General features: G+C 35.1%; 1 protein-coding gene across 2 annotated transcripts in view; it reads right to left on the bottom strand.

Annotated features, from left to right (window-relative positions):
* LOC149573226 (uncharacterized) overlaps nt 1-17,114 on the bottom strand; it is a 235,547-nt gene that overhangs the window by 53,113 nt on the left and 165,320 nt on the right. For both annotated transcript variants that reach the window (XM_089814405.1, XM_089814406.1), the window contains 4 exons: nt 4,524-4,632; nt 3,690-3,958; nt 3,430-3,557; nt 2,948-3,182 (listed from right to left, as the gene is read on the bottom strand). In XM_089814405.1, the coding sequence (XP_089670531.1) occupies nt 2,948-3,182; nt 3,430-3,557; nt 3,690-3,958; nt 4,524-4,632 (741 nt within the window). The remainder of the gene's footprint in view (nt 1-2,947; nt 3,183-3,429; nt 3,558-3,689; nt 3,959-4,523; nt 4,633-17,114) is intronic.

Here is a 17,114-nt window from a genome sequence, read left to right as displayed (position 1 = left end):
TCGTATAGGAGATAGATATGAGGTTTTATTTGAGTATCCAAGACACAAGAAGGCCAAGTTACGACAATATGACATGGTAGAGTATGGAGCTTCCTTACATCAGGAATTTCCAGCGGAGGCATTTAACCATGTATTGCATACACTTGGGGAGACGAGGGGACAGGGGTGCTGTGATTTCGGTGAGCATGATGGCATTGTTATCCCAGCCCTCAGTAATGGTGTTTAACTCCAAAAATTGCTGGGAGGCAGCTGCCCTACTTCATGGAACACATACTCGTTTCATAATTTTTGGTAGACAGCAGCAGCACATGACATTGGAGGTATCTCTTACACCATCAGGGGTATAAGTTTTCAGTTTGTTTGACGCTGTTTTGAATTATAACAGCAGTCCACTATGGTTTGATGTATTCTTCTTTGAACCTTTGATGGCCATTCATCACATTTTTGTGGATTTACTGAGAGGGATGGATAGTTTCCATCGATGACGTGATGAGGATTAACATAGCTCACAATGTTTGTCATCATGCAGTTCTTGTCTGCCTCCTACGAACGTTATTACTTGACCGCAGTTGGAGATGATATATGATATATGAGGAAAACATCATGGAACAAGCAGAGGACAACAGTACTCCATGTTTGTACCATTGGGTTGGAGCTCTCATATTGGTGGTTGATGGTTGTTTTACACAACTCATTACAAATGTGTCAGTTTGGTCCTTTAGGACAACAACTAGTTGGGGGATTTGGGAAGTTTGTTGTTATCCACTTTTTGTCGGAGGTTGGTACTATTACAAGGTAATTGGTAAATACTTGCTTATTAATAACAGAGACCGAAAGGTCAATTTATACAAAAGGAAGAGACGATGTTTCATTAGGAAACGATCGTAAAGAATAGAAACATTCTATTCCAGAGAAAGCAAAAAACGAAAGCAAACTAAAGCTAAAGATATTTACAAGATAACCATTAACTAATAATAGACGTCTTATCTATTATTGAAATAGGTACAATGATGAGAATCCATTCGCTTCTGACATTGGGGACATTAGCTACATTTTTCCAAGTCAGAGTTTCACTTGGATGAATGCTGTTCTAATTTGTATTGACAGTACGTGGTGGATGGTATGATTGATATGTACCATAATGATCCATCTTCACATACTTGAGAGCTTATTCCCATTTACGTGGACATCTAGCATGGGCACATTCCTGAATGATGCTTGGATAAGCACAATAAGTATGGTTGATTGTGGCTCTTGAAGTGTTGCCTGTGACACTTGGAAATTAAGTGTAGGTGTCATCCTTCCAACTATTGACAGTAGAGACATCCCTTGGTTTGTTGTTACAAAGTCGTGCTAGAGATTATCTTCACTTTGGGTATGTTATGTTGGGTGATGCTTAGGAGTGTGCTACATGGTTGAGCAGAGTATTTTTCTGGGTGCCCCAGATCATGATAAGCAATGAGGTTGTTGGTGTGATCTCCTCTGGGATGCTTTGGCAGGAAACATTCCATGCCCTTGATTTCAGTCCTCTCAAGTATATCAGTCTGGGTTTAAATCATGATTACTTTGAGGTAATCCGGAAGAGGAAAGTGCAGTTTTGGCACAATGGTATTTTTGTTATGATCAGAGTAGGACTCATTTGGGATTATTCTGTGGAAAAAATTGGGGAGCAACAACTGTCTGCAGGAGTTTTCCGATCGATTGTGAAGGATAAAATCCTTCCATAATTGGGAGGCTTACAGAGGTGAAATACCATCCAAGAGTATTCAAACTTCACTCAGAGGGTGTTATCTCAAAGGTTTCCGAACAGATCAGGTCACTTGCAGCAGAAAATCAGGGATTTGCATAGGCTCAGTAAACAGTTTTCTATCAGCATGTCATCATCTTACACGTGGATGTGGGTTTGAACAGTCTGGGCAAAATTTAGGGATATTGGAGAGAGAAACTGGTTTCTACACAAGAAAAGAAATCAGATCTGCAACCCCACAGAATTGATCTCCTTTATCAGTGGTTGTAATGGCATTTCATTTTCAATAATGCAATAGAATTTGGAGTTAGGGTTTGCATTCCACTCAAGTTTTCTGTTAAAAATATTTATTTCTTTCCAACTTTGTATTGCAAAAAATATTTTTTTTTAAATCAGAGAATTTGAGAAAACCAAGAAATTCAGAAAACCAACAAACTCCAAAAATTCAGAGAAAACTCAAAAAACAATCAAAATTGGCAATAGACAGATTGGCCGGTCGTTTCAAATTAGTAAATTGTCTTAAAGCGCTTGGTTTGTGTATATTTCAATGATAGAGAGAACTTGTTTAACAAAGCATTTGCTAAAATCCTCCATGTATTATAGATGATGGTCATGTGTTTCCATCTCTAAGGAAGGGCATACAAAGTTACAAACAACATGTTGATTTGTAGTTTTTTTAATTTAGTTATGTATGAGGCTGGAAGAGAAGCATAACTTTCGTGGTCCAAACGTACTTGATTTCAAACATGTATTGAACTTTTCAAATGACATAAGAAACATCCTGTTGCCAGTTTTCATTAGTTTAGATTTTAGATCAAGTTAGAAATGCTTTACATATGCCCTTGCTTTTTGTACGATTAAGAGAACACAAATGCCTTTCTTTTTGTATGATTATGCATTTTGAACCACTTCAAGACAGTTATAGTGTTCCTATTTCCATATTTCTAGTCTTCTTCGTAATTTCTTCCAATGGGACACTGTTAATTGTCTGTAAGATCAGGCATTTTCCATTTATGGTGCTAAAATAAAGGAATGATTGACAAGAAATAAGTTTGCACAAATAATCTAATTCATCAATGTCATGAAAGTCTGTCTAGAAACCAACAGAACCCATTTTTCCCTTTTTGGTTACTTTTAAACAAAATGCAAATCTGTTAAAGGTGGAATTGAAAAAGAATCTTAGATCCTATTGCACTCAACCTTTAGCCCTTCATATAAAGCTCGTGACCGGCAGGAACGCAGGCATGCATGGTCATACTCAGATCGAACAAATTCACGAAGGCGCTGAACTTTTTTCCTTCGGCGCCATTGTTGCCATGACCAAGCAAATGGATATGCAAGCACTGAAAGAATGCTATATACAGATCCCTCCCACCATTGGTATGCAGCCAAAAAGTTAATTTCATCAACAAATCTGTTGAAAGCATCTTCATATCTGTGGCCAAAACACCCCAGAAAAAATCCATCAAAAACCTAACGACAAATTTACGAGATCACTTTCTAATCTCTAAGGTAAGTTATGCTGATTTTCTAACTAGTATATGCATTTGATACTTCAATGCTCTTATATGTGTACCATCTTTAATCTTATTTTTTACAGTCAATTTTCAACTAACAGATATGAATTGCTGTTTGGATTCCTGTTGCCCAGATCAATAATAGAATAATTTCAAAAGACTAACACAAGCTGCATAATTTGATCTGGTGGCGAGTGCGGTAGATGCCAAGGTTCACCGAAGTTATTCGGACCCATAAAATACATCCTGTGAACATGACTCTGAGACTCCTCTGCTCGGTTGGTTTCAAGCACCTGAGTAAAAAGGGTATAAAATCAATAAATTTTAATACCTCTTATGGTGTATAATGTTAGATCAACAATGATGACAAAATATGTAATAAATAACATGAATTGAAGCAATGCAAATAAGAAATAAATACTTACCTCATTCAATGACTCAAGGAAAGGGAAAGAATGTTGGATTTGTGATTCATGTGGAGTTGTTGGACCAGAAAAGTCATCATTTCCGACAAATTTTATCCGTGCAACACTTAAAACAAGAGCTAGAAGCACCAGAAGGCCAGAAAGGAGAAGTCCAAAAAGCCAAGGGCCTCCTAGTGCATTTATCAGTTCTTCAAGTGGTGTATAGCAATTGGACATTCGATACTTGTCTGAGATACACTGATATGGGCAGAAAGATTGAGTCACACCACCTGTGTACCAAAGATTTGTTTTATAGCTGCTTCTTACTCAGGAAAGTTGAATGAAACAGAAGAAACATATAAAGCATGAAAAAATAAAATAATAGAAGCAAAAGGTGTTTTCTCGGTGTATCTTAGTGCCTTCATTTCTAACGAATATTTTCTAACAGATAATATTAAGCGACATAAAATAAATCAACCATTAACAAGAACTAAACAAAATTTAATTCCACAAAGCAATACAAATCTAAGAAATGTTTTAGCGCTACTACTTTTACCTAACAAAAACCAATTTAATACACAGAAAATGCAAATGCAGAAAGCAGTGGGCACTACATTGCTATTAAAATTGGCATCCCTCCAATTTATAAAATTAAGAGACCCCATATTTCTCAGTTCCATTTCCTACTGAAACAGATTTAATGTAAGTATAGATTCTTTAAACAAATAGTTTTACCGAGTGCTAGAAGACCTAAACTATGTTTAATCCTTGATTTAACCATACATCAGATAAAGAATTATGATATCAACAAAATAGCTTACTTGAATATCCAGAATAATTGATAGAAATACTGACCACGAACATATATGTATTCTGCACGATATGGAAGTAAATCTGGGGGGCAAGGAACACAAAGTAAAGCATCTGATCCATTTGTAGCTTTGTATGTACCAATCGGACATTCCTGCAAAGTACTCAAATAAACTACTACTAAGTCCTTATTAAATCTCTGCACAAAAGTAAACAAGAACACAAAAGAAGGCCCTTGCATGCACAGTTGAACTTTTGATGCTTCTACATAAGAGTTAAAGTTTAGAAACTTAATACGAGAAATGCACTCAGAACCATATAGAAGTTAACATGATTTCTATTAATTACTGTTTCCTAAAATGATTACATTTACAAGATCTTTTTTTTTTCCACAAAATGCATCAGTTTGTCAAACCTTTCCCCAGTACCAAAGGATAAATCAGTTTGTCAGATATTTATTTTTACTCGGGTTACTGAAGGATAAATTCATGTTACCTAATAGTTTGAAAAGGGAACAAAAAAATCACATGGTCAAAGAAAAATGGAAGTGTTTCACATACCCTTACCCAGCAATAAGAAAGTGGAAATGGAGATAAAAATAAATGGTAGATAGAGCAAATAAAGAAACAGGAGATGGCTTGGGGCAATTCATGCCTTTGATCATCAGTTGTGTAATGACTCCTGGGTTGGTTCAGAGCTTTAGCCATAGGTGTTTTTAGGTCTGTTTCACTCTCCTTAGTAATTGTGTTTCTTGAGTTATGTTCTGTTGACTTTTTGTGATGGTTGAACTACTGTCACCAAAACTATATGCTTTCTGATCATAACTTTTCTTTGTCTTTGATTCTTGGGTAGAGTCTGTCTATGTTGAAACTGACTGTAATAGTTCCAGATAAAAATAAAAACTAATTTTCAATATAGAAGATACAAATACAAGTTCGTGCACTTTTTGATAAACAAGTTCCCAGTGTAAGCAAGGTGAGAACATATGGTGTTGGGAAAATGCATATTCAGTCTAGATAAATGAACTCTTGGAATGTAAAGAGGACAAGATGACCATAGCATGCATGTGGCAGAGCCAACCTGAATCAACAACTCTTCAGTGATCATACATGTGTAGAGAATGTAGAGCCACTGGCAGGTTACAACAAATCCCAATCAAGCCAAAATGGCTCAATTCCTGAGGATCCAATCAAATGCTAAAATGGGCTTGAAATGCAGAGGGCTCTGATGGTGAACTAATCAAAAGCTTCAGTGATAAATGCATTATCAATTTATCTGGCAGCATAAAGTTCGGTTTTACTATATCTTGACTATGAGATGCACAATCCTCTAGCGGTACTACCATCTAGAGTTACAATGGAATGCACTGAGTGCAACTAAGAATCGTATTAAAAAGAGAAGCTAGTTGCACACACTAACCGTGTTATTCAAAGTAATGAGCACAATGCTGCATATTCTCAAAGTTAGTCCATAGAATCATGGGTTAATTTTATATGTTACCATAAATGTTGGTTCAATAAACTAAAAGGTACTATAAAAGAGTTGAAGAATCATGTCGAATGGGTCTATGAAATGCCTTTGATCCATCATATGTAATACTTCAAACCACCATATAACTACCAAGTAATTGTAGGATAACACCACTATTGTCCGTCCCTATATACAGAGAAAAATCTACCAGAACAACTTTGATTATTGCTATGGAAAACAATATAGCATAAAATAAGCGCAACTACAACCCTCTTAGATCTCCAAAAAAAATCATAAATTCAAGCCAGAACTGGGACAGCAAACCCCAATAAAACTTGCATACAAATATTTCTCAAGACACGTCAAGGTTTTCTATTATCAATAACAAATTAAGAAAAAATTTAATATACAACACATTAGTATTTTTAAGATGAAATCACTCAATCAGCTAGGAGGATTTCCATGCCCAAAACTGGATTCACTGAAGGTTAGTGTACTCCTCTTTTTTTTCACTGTTTTCTCTTTTGAAAAAAACAATTTTATTTAATAAAATAATATGAAGAGTTTAAACTAAGTGCTTTCATCTTAGGCAAATAGGGAGAACTCACATCCTTTAAGCAAAGCAAATGAAATGAATAAGCACTAACCCTTTTCTAAAGACCCAACCCCTTTTTGTAACCTTTTGGGGTTATTTTAAGGGAAAAACACTCTATTGTTTTCCCTTCTGTTTATTTTTTCAAAGTTGCGTTTTTTTGTTTTTTTCATTGCTTTTCTGAAAAGCATTTTCCATTGCAGTTTTGTTAAAATTATTCTTTACTAAAATTATATATAATATAAAGTGTCCTTATGTACACTTAAACACCTGTCTAAATAATTAAATATATATTGTCATTTATCTTTTTCACAACTTTAATATTTAATAATCTAATTTTTCCGTACAACTACCAATGTTTCAAAAAATATTGATACATGGAATATTAGTCTAAATGAAAGTTGACTCTCTCCCAAGATAACAGACACCTCCAAGAAGTATGGAGTGCTCCCAAAATGTTGGATTCAGACATAGAAAGTGTTGTGCATGTCTTGGCTCCAAGAACTCGATTTTGCTGCTAAATTTCCTTTCAAAAAAGCTAGCACTCTGAAAGAAAATTAAAAGTTCTAAGAATGTCGAAATGGGTAAGAAAAGGGGGCATTACACTGACTTGATGTTGTAGATTTGTAGGAATATTGAGTGGTAGGAAAGTATCTTCCCCTACCGCTCCTTTTTCAAATAAAGATGGAGTATAGAAAAGGAAGAGCTATTAGAATATGGTCCTGCCGCTTAGACAGAGCATTTTAAGAAGAAAAAGTTTACAATCACCATCCTGAAGTTGACTTCAGTGTAGTATAGAAATTTGAGGAAATAACTACTTCCATTTACAAACATCAGTTAATGTGCCACCACTTCTTTCATATCACCACTCAAGAAAATCATTAAGAGAGAGAACTTGAAAACAATATCTAAAAACATGAAATTATTAATAGACTCCACAATATTTTAGTAAGAATATAATGAAACAAAGAAAAGGAAACAAATTCAAAACAATAATTGCAGAAATTTCCACGTAAAGAGCATAAAACAGTGCAGACATGGAATTCCAACTAAAACTTCAGAGCATATTTTAGTAATAAATTTTAATGGCGTGAAACTTCCGAGTTCCATTTCAGTTTGTTATTTTAACCATCTCATATGTTCCAATTATAAAGAATTTTATACGAAAATGTAATATAGTATGTTTGGATACTCATCATACAACCATGTAACAGATTTTTATTCCAATAGTTCAATCTCGAGTAATCTCTTCGGGGAAATATTCAATCAAAAACATGATTTGTGAGATTGCTTTTTGCATTTCCTTGCATAGGTGGTTTGTTGTGTTCTACCAAGTTTCTAGAATGAGGACATCTAGGAATGTCAAAGATGTTATCTACAAAAGAAAAAGCTAAACTTTTTAAAAAAAAGCTAAATTTTTAAAAATTTAGGGAAATTTAAAATATTTATATGATAACGTTAATAAGGCATTCACACATACATTATAGAATCCCTAATACACAACATTAGATTTGAATTGAGAATTCACATGGGTCGAGCAAAAGTTATAAACATTGAAACTCAAAATTTAAACACTTCCATAAATCATTGTCAATGTGTTGGAATGTGAGGTTGATGGATATCATTTGGTAGAGTCAACATCCTTAATTCAACCTTTGCTGTTTTGGTGGTGCATCGGAGGCTATGAACAAACAAGTTTCTAGTAGTTGAGGTTTATCGGTTGGTTATGCATTGATTATCTTTCTTACCAATAGCCTACGCTTCGTGTGGTGTTCGTGACCGTTGGCCAAGCACTAATTGTATTACTATTTCATGCCTCAATGGTTGCTTGGACCATCTTGGTGGCTGCATGGAGTTTATGTTTTCGATCGATCCTTTGCGAAGTGTATTGATGATTTCGGTCCCAACAGTTTTGCCTAGCCTGTTTATCATATTTGTTGGTACCGAAGATCATGGTAGTGTGTTGGTATGCTCAAGGATCATTGTATTACTCAAGGTGGTGTGTCCCGTCTTAAATTTTTTTGGCTGACAAGTTAATGGCAAGAGTTTGGTATATATGTGAATCATTTCAAGTTGTATTAAACCATCTATGAGCATCAATTGTGCATGTGATCATTGTAATGAAAGTGCAAACTTACTCAAATAGTTGATCAAGGAGGTTGTAACATCCCATTTTCCCGGGTCTTAATTAACAACTAACATACTCAAAGGAAATCAATTATTACTTCATTTCATAGGAAGACAGTTATATCAGTCATGTTCATGTGAAAGAGATTTACCGTTAAAAACAGTTAAACAAAATTTCTTAACTAAGAACTTAAAACCCCATCAATGTTACTATAGAAATTAAAATCCACATACCTCAAAATTTGAACCAAGAAACATAGTAGGGATGCTTCTGCATTCACCTAGATTAGTCCACAAATACCACTATAACAATATCATATAACGACTTCCATCCAATACCACTAAATCAAAATAAATAACAATTATCATTATATTCCACTATATAAAAATTAGGACATCACATACCATGGTATTAATTAGGGCATCGATTACCATTGAATCATTTAGGGCATCAGATACCACTGTATCAATTAGGGCTTCAATTACCACTAGATCATTTAGGGCATTAGTTACCACTGAATCAATTAGGGCTTCAAATACCACTATATCATTTCTTTCCTTCTGATTGCTTAACTGTCACAATAACTCAAGATTATAAAATATGCTCATATTTATTATTCATATAATGAAAACAATCCATAAATCTATCTCTCACGTGATGATATAACTCAATCAATCTTATCCTCTTGCATATACATTATAAAAGTGATATTACTTGTTTTTCAACAACAATTGAATGTATAACTTGTCTGTTGTTCGTTCGACAACTTGGGGAGAGATAAAACATTGTTAGGAGCTTAACCACCCAACCTCGGACCATAACTTATCCCCACGCAATCACTATCGAGAAAGGTCCTCCCTACCCGGAATAGACAAGGATCATCTTATTATCCACTGAGCACCTTGGTATCTAAACACACCATTCGACTTGACAGTAGGGATTACAATAACAGGATCATGCATGAGCTATTAAGTGTTTCATCACTTAGGTATTCATATCTGATTTCATTGTTGGTTCTTGCAGGTTATCTCCACCTCTTCACCATTTCAATGGCTTCTTTGCCGGTGAATCCTAGGTGCCCGAAAGATTATGATCATTTTGTTTTATTTACAACTCTTTGACCATTCCATGGCTTCTTTGCCGCTGAATTCCTTGGTCTTCATAAGATTATGAGCATTCTAATATTACTTACACCTCTTCACCAATTCTATGGCATCTTGTCGGTGAATTCCTTGGTGTTATAAGTATTCTGATTATGTTTGGAAAAATTATGATAGCATGGCATTGATGTTGATTCACAATCAATCAGGTTTTCTACAGCTACCTTTTGAATTCATATATGATGTAAATCACAAGGATACTTGATGAAGATCTTCAATAATCTCTGTGTAATACAAGGGACCAACAGCAAAGTATTATAATTTGATCTTAGTCTATCAATGCATAGACAGCTATGGATGGATATTCAATTCAGTTTAGAAAGGAGTTTGGAAAACATATATTGTTATATTCACAGTCCACAGTCCTATCATTATGTACCGACTACAATCAGACATTATACTTAGTGAAAAAATCGAACTATGAATTACAAATGCTTTTACTGTATTTCATTCAACCTTGGAATGAGCAGCCGACTACAGTCAGGCTTAAAACTTAGAATAAAAAAGGTAAAGGATGACATGCGATTGTTTAAAATTCGTGACCTGTGATTAAGATGTGGCTCCTCTTGCCCTGGCCGAAATTCCTGCTGGCTACTAGCTCACTTGCTAATTGATACTAGATCTCAAACTTCAGTCGCCAGAAAAATAAAGAGAAAATAAGGAATTTTGGATTGAGAAAACAAAAATTGGGGAATGTTCGGCTAAGAACGTCTAAGCTCGGCTTAATATGAAATGGATCAAATAAATAAAAACGTGGGGAAAGAATGATTTTCCTTAGTTGGTTCATGGCTTCATTTAAAGGTTAGTCGTGACTCCTCGGCTTTCATCGGTTTCTCAAGATGTCCATTTGAATGCAAATATTAGTTTGATTTGAAAAGAAGAGAAATATAGAGGGAAAAGAAAAAGGGGGTTGAAGAGTCATAATTTTTATTTTATTATTATAATATGCTCTTATATACGTTCACATAAGTATATTGATGAGGTGACTTCATTAGATTATATTATTATAATTTATTGGTGCCATTTTATTTTTATATTTATGTGTTCATATGTAAGTGTTTATTATAAGGATAAGATAAAAATTAATAAACAATCTCTAAAGGTATGTATTATATCTTAACTCAATTATTCTATGTTTCTTAATTTATTATTTAAATAGCTCATGTGGGTCCCACAAATGTATCATGTTTCAAGTCGCCAGGTCCTCAAACCATCTTGCCCAGTGATGGTGATGCTCCTATGCCTAATTATTTTTTGACAATGCTTCCACCCCTTCGACGTGTTTCCTGCAAGGTAACTCTTCGCAATTAAATTATATTATCATAATAAATTATTTAATCATTTTTAATCATAACGGCTAACCATCTTCTCAATTCCATGAATTTGTGATAAATGATCAACTAACTTTTTATCTTCATTTGAAATTATAACAACTAACTATCTTACCATTTTGCAAGATTATAAAAAATTAAACTGCCAACTGACTTCATGTGAACCTCAACGGCTATATTTCAAATTAGGTCAAAAATTGGGATGTAACAGAGGTGCAATCAGTTCTTAACTGAAATTGTGAGGTTTGACACTATGCTTTAGTTCCATTTTCATTATGTTGGCAATGAGCCTTATTGTATTTTGGGATGTAGCTACTCAGGCAATTAGCCTATCGATAATACCCCTTGTTTAGGAGGTTAGCCTTGTTACACACCTTAACCGGTATTGCTACCTTTTCATAACTAGATTCTTTGTGGTTTTTCCCAGTTGGGTATTCCATGTAAAACCTAGTGAACATTGTGTCATATACCTATGCTTTCACGTGTATGTTTTTTATGGTGTATTAATTGTACTTTTACAGAAAGAACTTAAGCAGCAATGGATGTATGTTAAGTGTTAACCAACAATTGGAAAAGCTTTTGACTTTGTGTGAGAATAACTGATTCACTTTCTTAATTATTCGGCATATTCAACAATTAGTATTAGAGCTTGGGTCCTCGGCTTCGAGCTTAACCACTTGAGGTAGAACCAATGACACACAAACTGAATATCTCTATGTTTGATGGATCAGACTACAATTCATGGAAAGATCAGATAAAAGGCTACCTGGTATTGGTTGGAAGTTACAAGGCTTGGAAGCATGTTGAGACAAAGTATGTGTTCCCTCGGAATGGCTTACAAACCATAGGTGAGACTGAAGCATATTAGGTTGAGAATGCAAGGTATGCTATTACTAATGTTTTATCTATATCAAATCTTGCTAAAGTTATTTCTTTGAAGATTGCTTATGATGTTTGGGAAAGTTGAAAAAGATCTATGAAGGAAATGCAAAACTATCTAGTAAGTTCTCTGCTAAGAGAGACTAGGAGAATCTTCGGATAGAAGATGGTGAAGGTATCAAGAATTGAGAGTATTGTTAATGAAATCATGGATCAAGGTAGCAAAATAACTGATGAAGGCTTTACAGAGAAGATCTTGATGGGATTACCTGCCAGTTACAATGATAAGGGTCTGGCTATTTAAGAAGTGTATTCTGTGCACAAATTGACCAAAGAGCAGTTGTTTGGTACTTCAATAATGTTTGAGCTAAGAAGGTTAGGCTTCAACAAGAAAAAATTTGAAAAACTTCTAAAGCAACGAAGGTTGAAGAACCTGATGATAATGATCATGAAGAAGATCTTGAAGCTAATTTTGCAAGAAGACTGTGGAAAGGCACTGGAAAGAAAAAAGGTATGTTACCCCTAAAATGCTTTAGGTGTGGTAAGCTTGGTCATTTGGCTACTAGGTGTTCAGAGAAAGGTTCTAGAAAAAAAATTTAAAAGATTCAATAAAAAGACTTATTATGTGAATAAATTTTGGATGATGAGTTAGATGGTGAAGATTGTCTATTTATGCTGAAGAGGATGAGGAAGATGTTAAATCAGAGATTGATATTTCTGATACTTTTGCTATGGCTAATGGTGTTGAAACTGCTTTATGTGTTGGAAGGAATTAGAATGAATGGTTGATTGATAGTAGCTGTTTTCATCATATGACTGGAGATAAAAGCAAAATTGTTACACTTGAAAAATATGATGTTGGTCCTGTTAGTTTTCATGATGATAAAGTAGCTTATATTGTCGACAGAGGTTCAGTTACTTTTGATGGAAAGAATTACACTGGCAATGTTTACTTTGCGAAGGGTTTGTATCATAATTTGTTGAGTGTTGGTCAGATGTGTGAGATTGTAATGTCAGTTACAAGAATGAAGGTCGTGAGATCAGGAAGAAATTTAGATAACTAATTACAATCGGAAAGAGGCAAGGCAAGAACATGTATCAGTAGAAGGAGCTACCAAAGGATGCTTGATATCCCAAATTGATGACAGTTGGCTTTGGCATAGAAGGATGTGTCACATTACCTTTGACAACTTGGTGAGGACAAGTTCTTCACAGACTGATAGAGATTTATCGAGATTGACAAACCAGACAATACTATGTGCAAATGTGAAAATAGCAAAAAATATTGAGAGGGCAGGGGTGACTCAGTATGTTAACAATTTTAAAGCAGTGAACAAACTAAATGTTAAGCAAGGAAGAAAAGAACACACAAATCGTCTCCTGGAAACCTTTTTGGATAAAAACCACAGTATTACTAAACTGTAACAAACTGGGCTACTACCCAATACAGTAAGAGCTCCAACCCATTGGCTTACCCAGAAACAATTAAGGCTTAAACCTTAACGAACAGAAACAAACATACTTCAAGAGGCTCCTACCCACAACAAATAGAAATGGGGTAACAAGATTACAAACAGTTTAAATCACTATTTTATCAAGAATTCATGAAACCCCCACTGCGCTGATATACTTATACTTCTAAATCTGCAACACTAAACGCTCCCCTGCATATGTAAAATCCCTTTACAGGATTAACAGACATACTCTACTTTGTAAAAGCTTTCTTAGTCTGTTGGAGACATGACTCCAATTCAACGACATAGATGTCAGCAAAAAGCGATTGTCATATTGTTGTTAGCATGACGCAGAACACCAAAAAAATTCTCCAAAATCTCACACTCTACATCAAATGACACCAGACCTTATTAGCATAGAACGGATACTTCCTCGAAACTACAACAGATTTCAAACTCCTTTTTACAGGCCAGACTCCAGTTGCTGTATAAGGTCCAGAATATTGCCACGACCTACCTTTCTCTATATCCAGCACTATTTGTATATCTACTACACATCTTTCATATAGTCTCTGTACTCCTCTACCAAGCTCCACGTTTCTGTCTTCTTAACCAACATCCACCTGAACATTAAGAAAAACACTTGGTACCATCCGCATACCAACTCACTGTTGTAATGCATGCACTACCAAGAATTTCAACACCCTTCTTGAATTTGGCGTTCTAGAGATTGACTACTGACTTGCCACATCAGTATAAAAAAAACACTTTAAGAAATAATCTGTCGTATTTTATAATACAAAGAGGCATAAAAGGATTGCTTACAAAAAGACAAATGCCCAACACTCCACCCTTCCATTTTTTCGCTGCTTCTTGAACGTGCGAGTTAAAAAAAAAAATACACACTGATTTTAACACTTCATCTGTCTGAGGAAAAAAATGTCTACACAACACCTCCCACAAACAGATACTGTACACCCTCAAAAAACATGGCAAATAAAACTATTTCATGAGTTTGAACTCAAAATACATACAGATTATTATGTCAAAAACAACTCCTACAGCCTGACAAAAGTCGTTCTAATTATATTCTTTGAATATCATGCTTTCCATGTAACTAAAAAACTATTTTTCTACCTGTAACTCAAATATTACTGCCAAAAAAAGAAGACTAGGATTCAGTTTGAACACTCTCAACCTGCTCAATCACAAAATTAATTGTCCTCTTTTTTTAAAAATAGTCTACGCGTATGACAAATTGTCATTCATTTCCAACTGTGAATCCCTCTAACATACAGGTTGATTTAATCCAAGTTGTCAAGTTGTGGAAAAGTGCAGGTAAGAGTCATTCAATCAGAAAGCAAAACGTCTCTGCAAGCACTATATTCTTTGTAGTTCAACAGGCACTAACATTTCAGTGAATCGCTGCTGTAATAAAAACATCAGAAATGGCTCCTGAAATAACAGGTGTAGGCCCATCAGATGACCACACACAAATGATATATACAGACACCAAGAGTCCCGAATTGAACAGACAACAAACATATAAGCTTAAACTAATTTATACGATCCAACTCTAGCTGACCTCTTGCAAAAACACTAAGACACGTGTGGATAATATGCACAAGGTTATAACACGCACATGTCAACACGGTGGGAAAGTGCCCCCAAAAACAAGGAAACCATAAAACATCAATGAGAAATTCCAACATTCCCCCCCTAATTTTCATTGATGGCAACACACTTAAACTCCTCCACCTGATTGCATACCCCCCTTTGACATCAATGATGAACCAAGACTGAAACTGAAACTTATCTATGAAAAAGATATGGCAATGAGGCTCTCCCCCTGAATATATACGATCTAATGAGGTAGCAGAACACCAATCTTACTTCGAAGATATTCAAAGCGATCCCAAGGCAAACATTTGGTAAATATGTCAGCCACCTGTTCTTTTAAACAAACATACTCCACCAGTTCTTTAATAGGAATGTGCTTGGTGGGAGAGTGCGTGACTGGATTTTTAGAAATGTTAGTTGCACTCATATTATCACAATATATGCAAATAGGATCAACAAACTGAACCTTGTATTCAATCAAGGTTTTTTTTATCCACATCACCTAAGTACAACATGAAACAACAGCAATATATTCAGCTTCAGTGGTAGATAAGGTAGTGCAAGACTATTTCTTGTTGAGCCAAGAAAGCAAACAGCCACCTAGCAAGAAAGCACAACCACTTGTGCTCTTGTTATCATCTATAGAAGCACCCCAATTTGCATCTATATAAGCTGTTAGAGAAAAATCAGAACCTTTTGGAAACCATAGACCATAATCAACAAATCACCTAGGCATTTAAAGATCCTCTCAACTGTTAAAACATGAGTTTGTTTTGGTGTGGCTTGAAAGCGTCCAACATAACCAACAGCTTGCATAATATCAGGTCTAGTAATTGTAACAAACAACAGGCTTCCTACCATTGACCTGTAAAGGGTTTGATCAATCATAGGAGACACATCATCCTTTTGATCAATAATAGGCAACACGTCATCCTTACTTAGCTTGCATCCGGTTTCCACGGGAGTGTTAACCAGATTGCAATCTTCCATCTTGAAACTTTTAATCAATGTTCTAACATACATAGTTTGTGTAATAAATATACCCTCAATTGATTGACAAATTTGAAGCCTAAGGAAGTATGATAGCTCACCCATCATGGACATTTTGAATTCATTTTTCATACATTCAACAAACTTGTTGGTCATTTTAGAGTTTTCAATACCAAAAATCAGATCATCAACATAAACAACTATTAGAATGTTGTTACCTTCCTCCTTAACATACAAGATGTTGTCCACATATCCTTGCTTTATTACAAAGTGATTGGTAAAAATCTTAATTGTTATTAACAGAGACCAAAAGGTCATTATATACAAAAGAATAAAACATTTTTTCCTTAGGAAACGATAGTAAAGAATAGAAACATTCTACTCTAACAGAGAAAGCTGAAAAAGATAAAGCTAACTAGATATTTACAATAGATTACCATTAACTAATAATAGACGATTATCTATTATCGTAATACCCTCGCTTGATTGTTAATCTATCTAGAACACCAAGCTGTCCTCTGAATTTGACAAACTTATCAGGACCAAGAGGCTTGGTGAGAATGTCTGCAGTCTGATCTATGATAGGATCATAGGAACATATTGCAAATCTATAGTCCCGTCTTCAACCAACTGTCGTATGTAATGACAATGAACATCCTCATGCTTGGTTCGTTCATGGAAGACTAGATTTCATGCTAAGTTGATAACGCCTTCGTTATCAACAAACAAAGTAGTTGGTCCTGCTGCTGACATTTGCATATCCCCAAGCATTCGACAAAGCCAAACAACTTCACATCCTGCCTTAACAAACCCTCGCTATTCGGCCTTTGTAGAGGAGAGAAATTGCCTGCTGCTTCTTACTGGTCCATGTGACTGCACCGGATCTCAAACTGAACACTTATCCAAAAGTTGATTTTTAATCATCAATAGAGCCTACCCAATCTGAATCTATGAACTCGCTGAGTTTAGGATTAGAACTTCGAGAGCACATAAGTCCATAATTTGAAGTACC

Source organism: Cupressus sempervirens, chromosome 2, assembly GCF_028749045.1.
Source record: "Cupressus sempervirens isolate cs-2001-9-10 chromosome 2, ASM2874904v1, whole genome shotgun sequence".
In the NCBI taxonomy this organism is placed as follows: domain Eukaryota; kingdom Viridiplantae; phylum Streptophyta; class Pinopsida; order Cupressales; family Cupressaceae; genus Cupressus; species Cupressus sempervirens.
The sequence above is the reverse complement of the archived record's forward strand: the minus strand, read 5'-3'. Positions and strand labels throughout refer to the sequence as shown.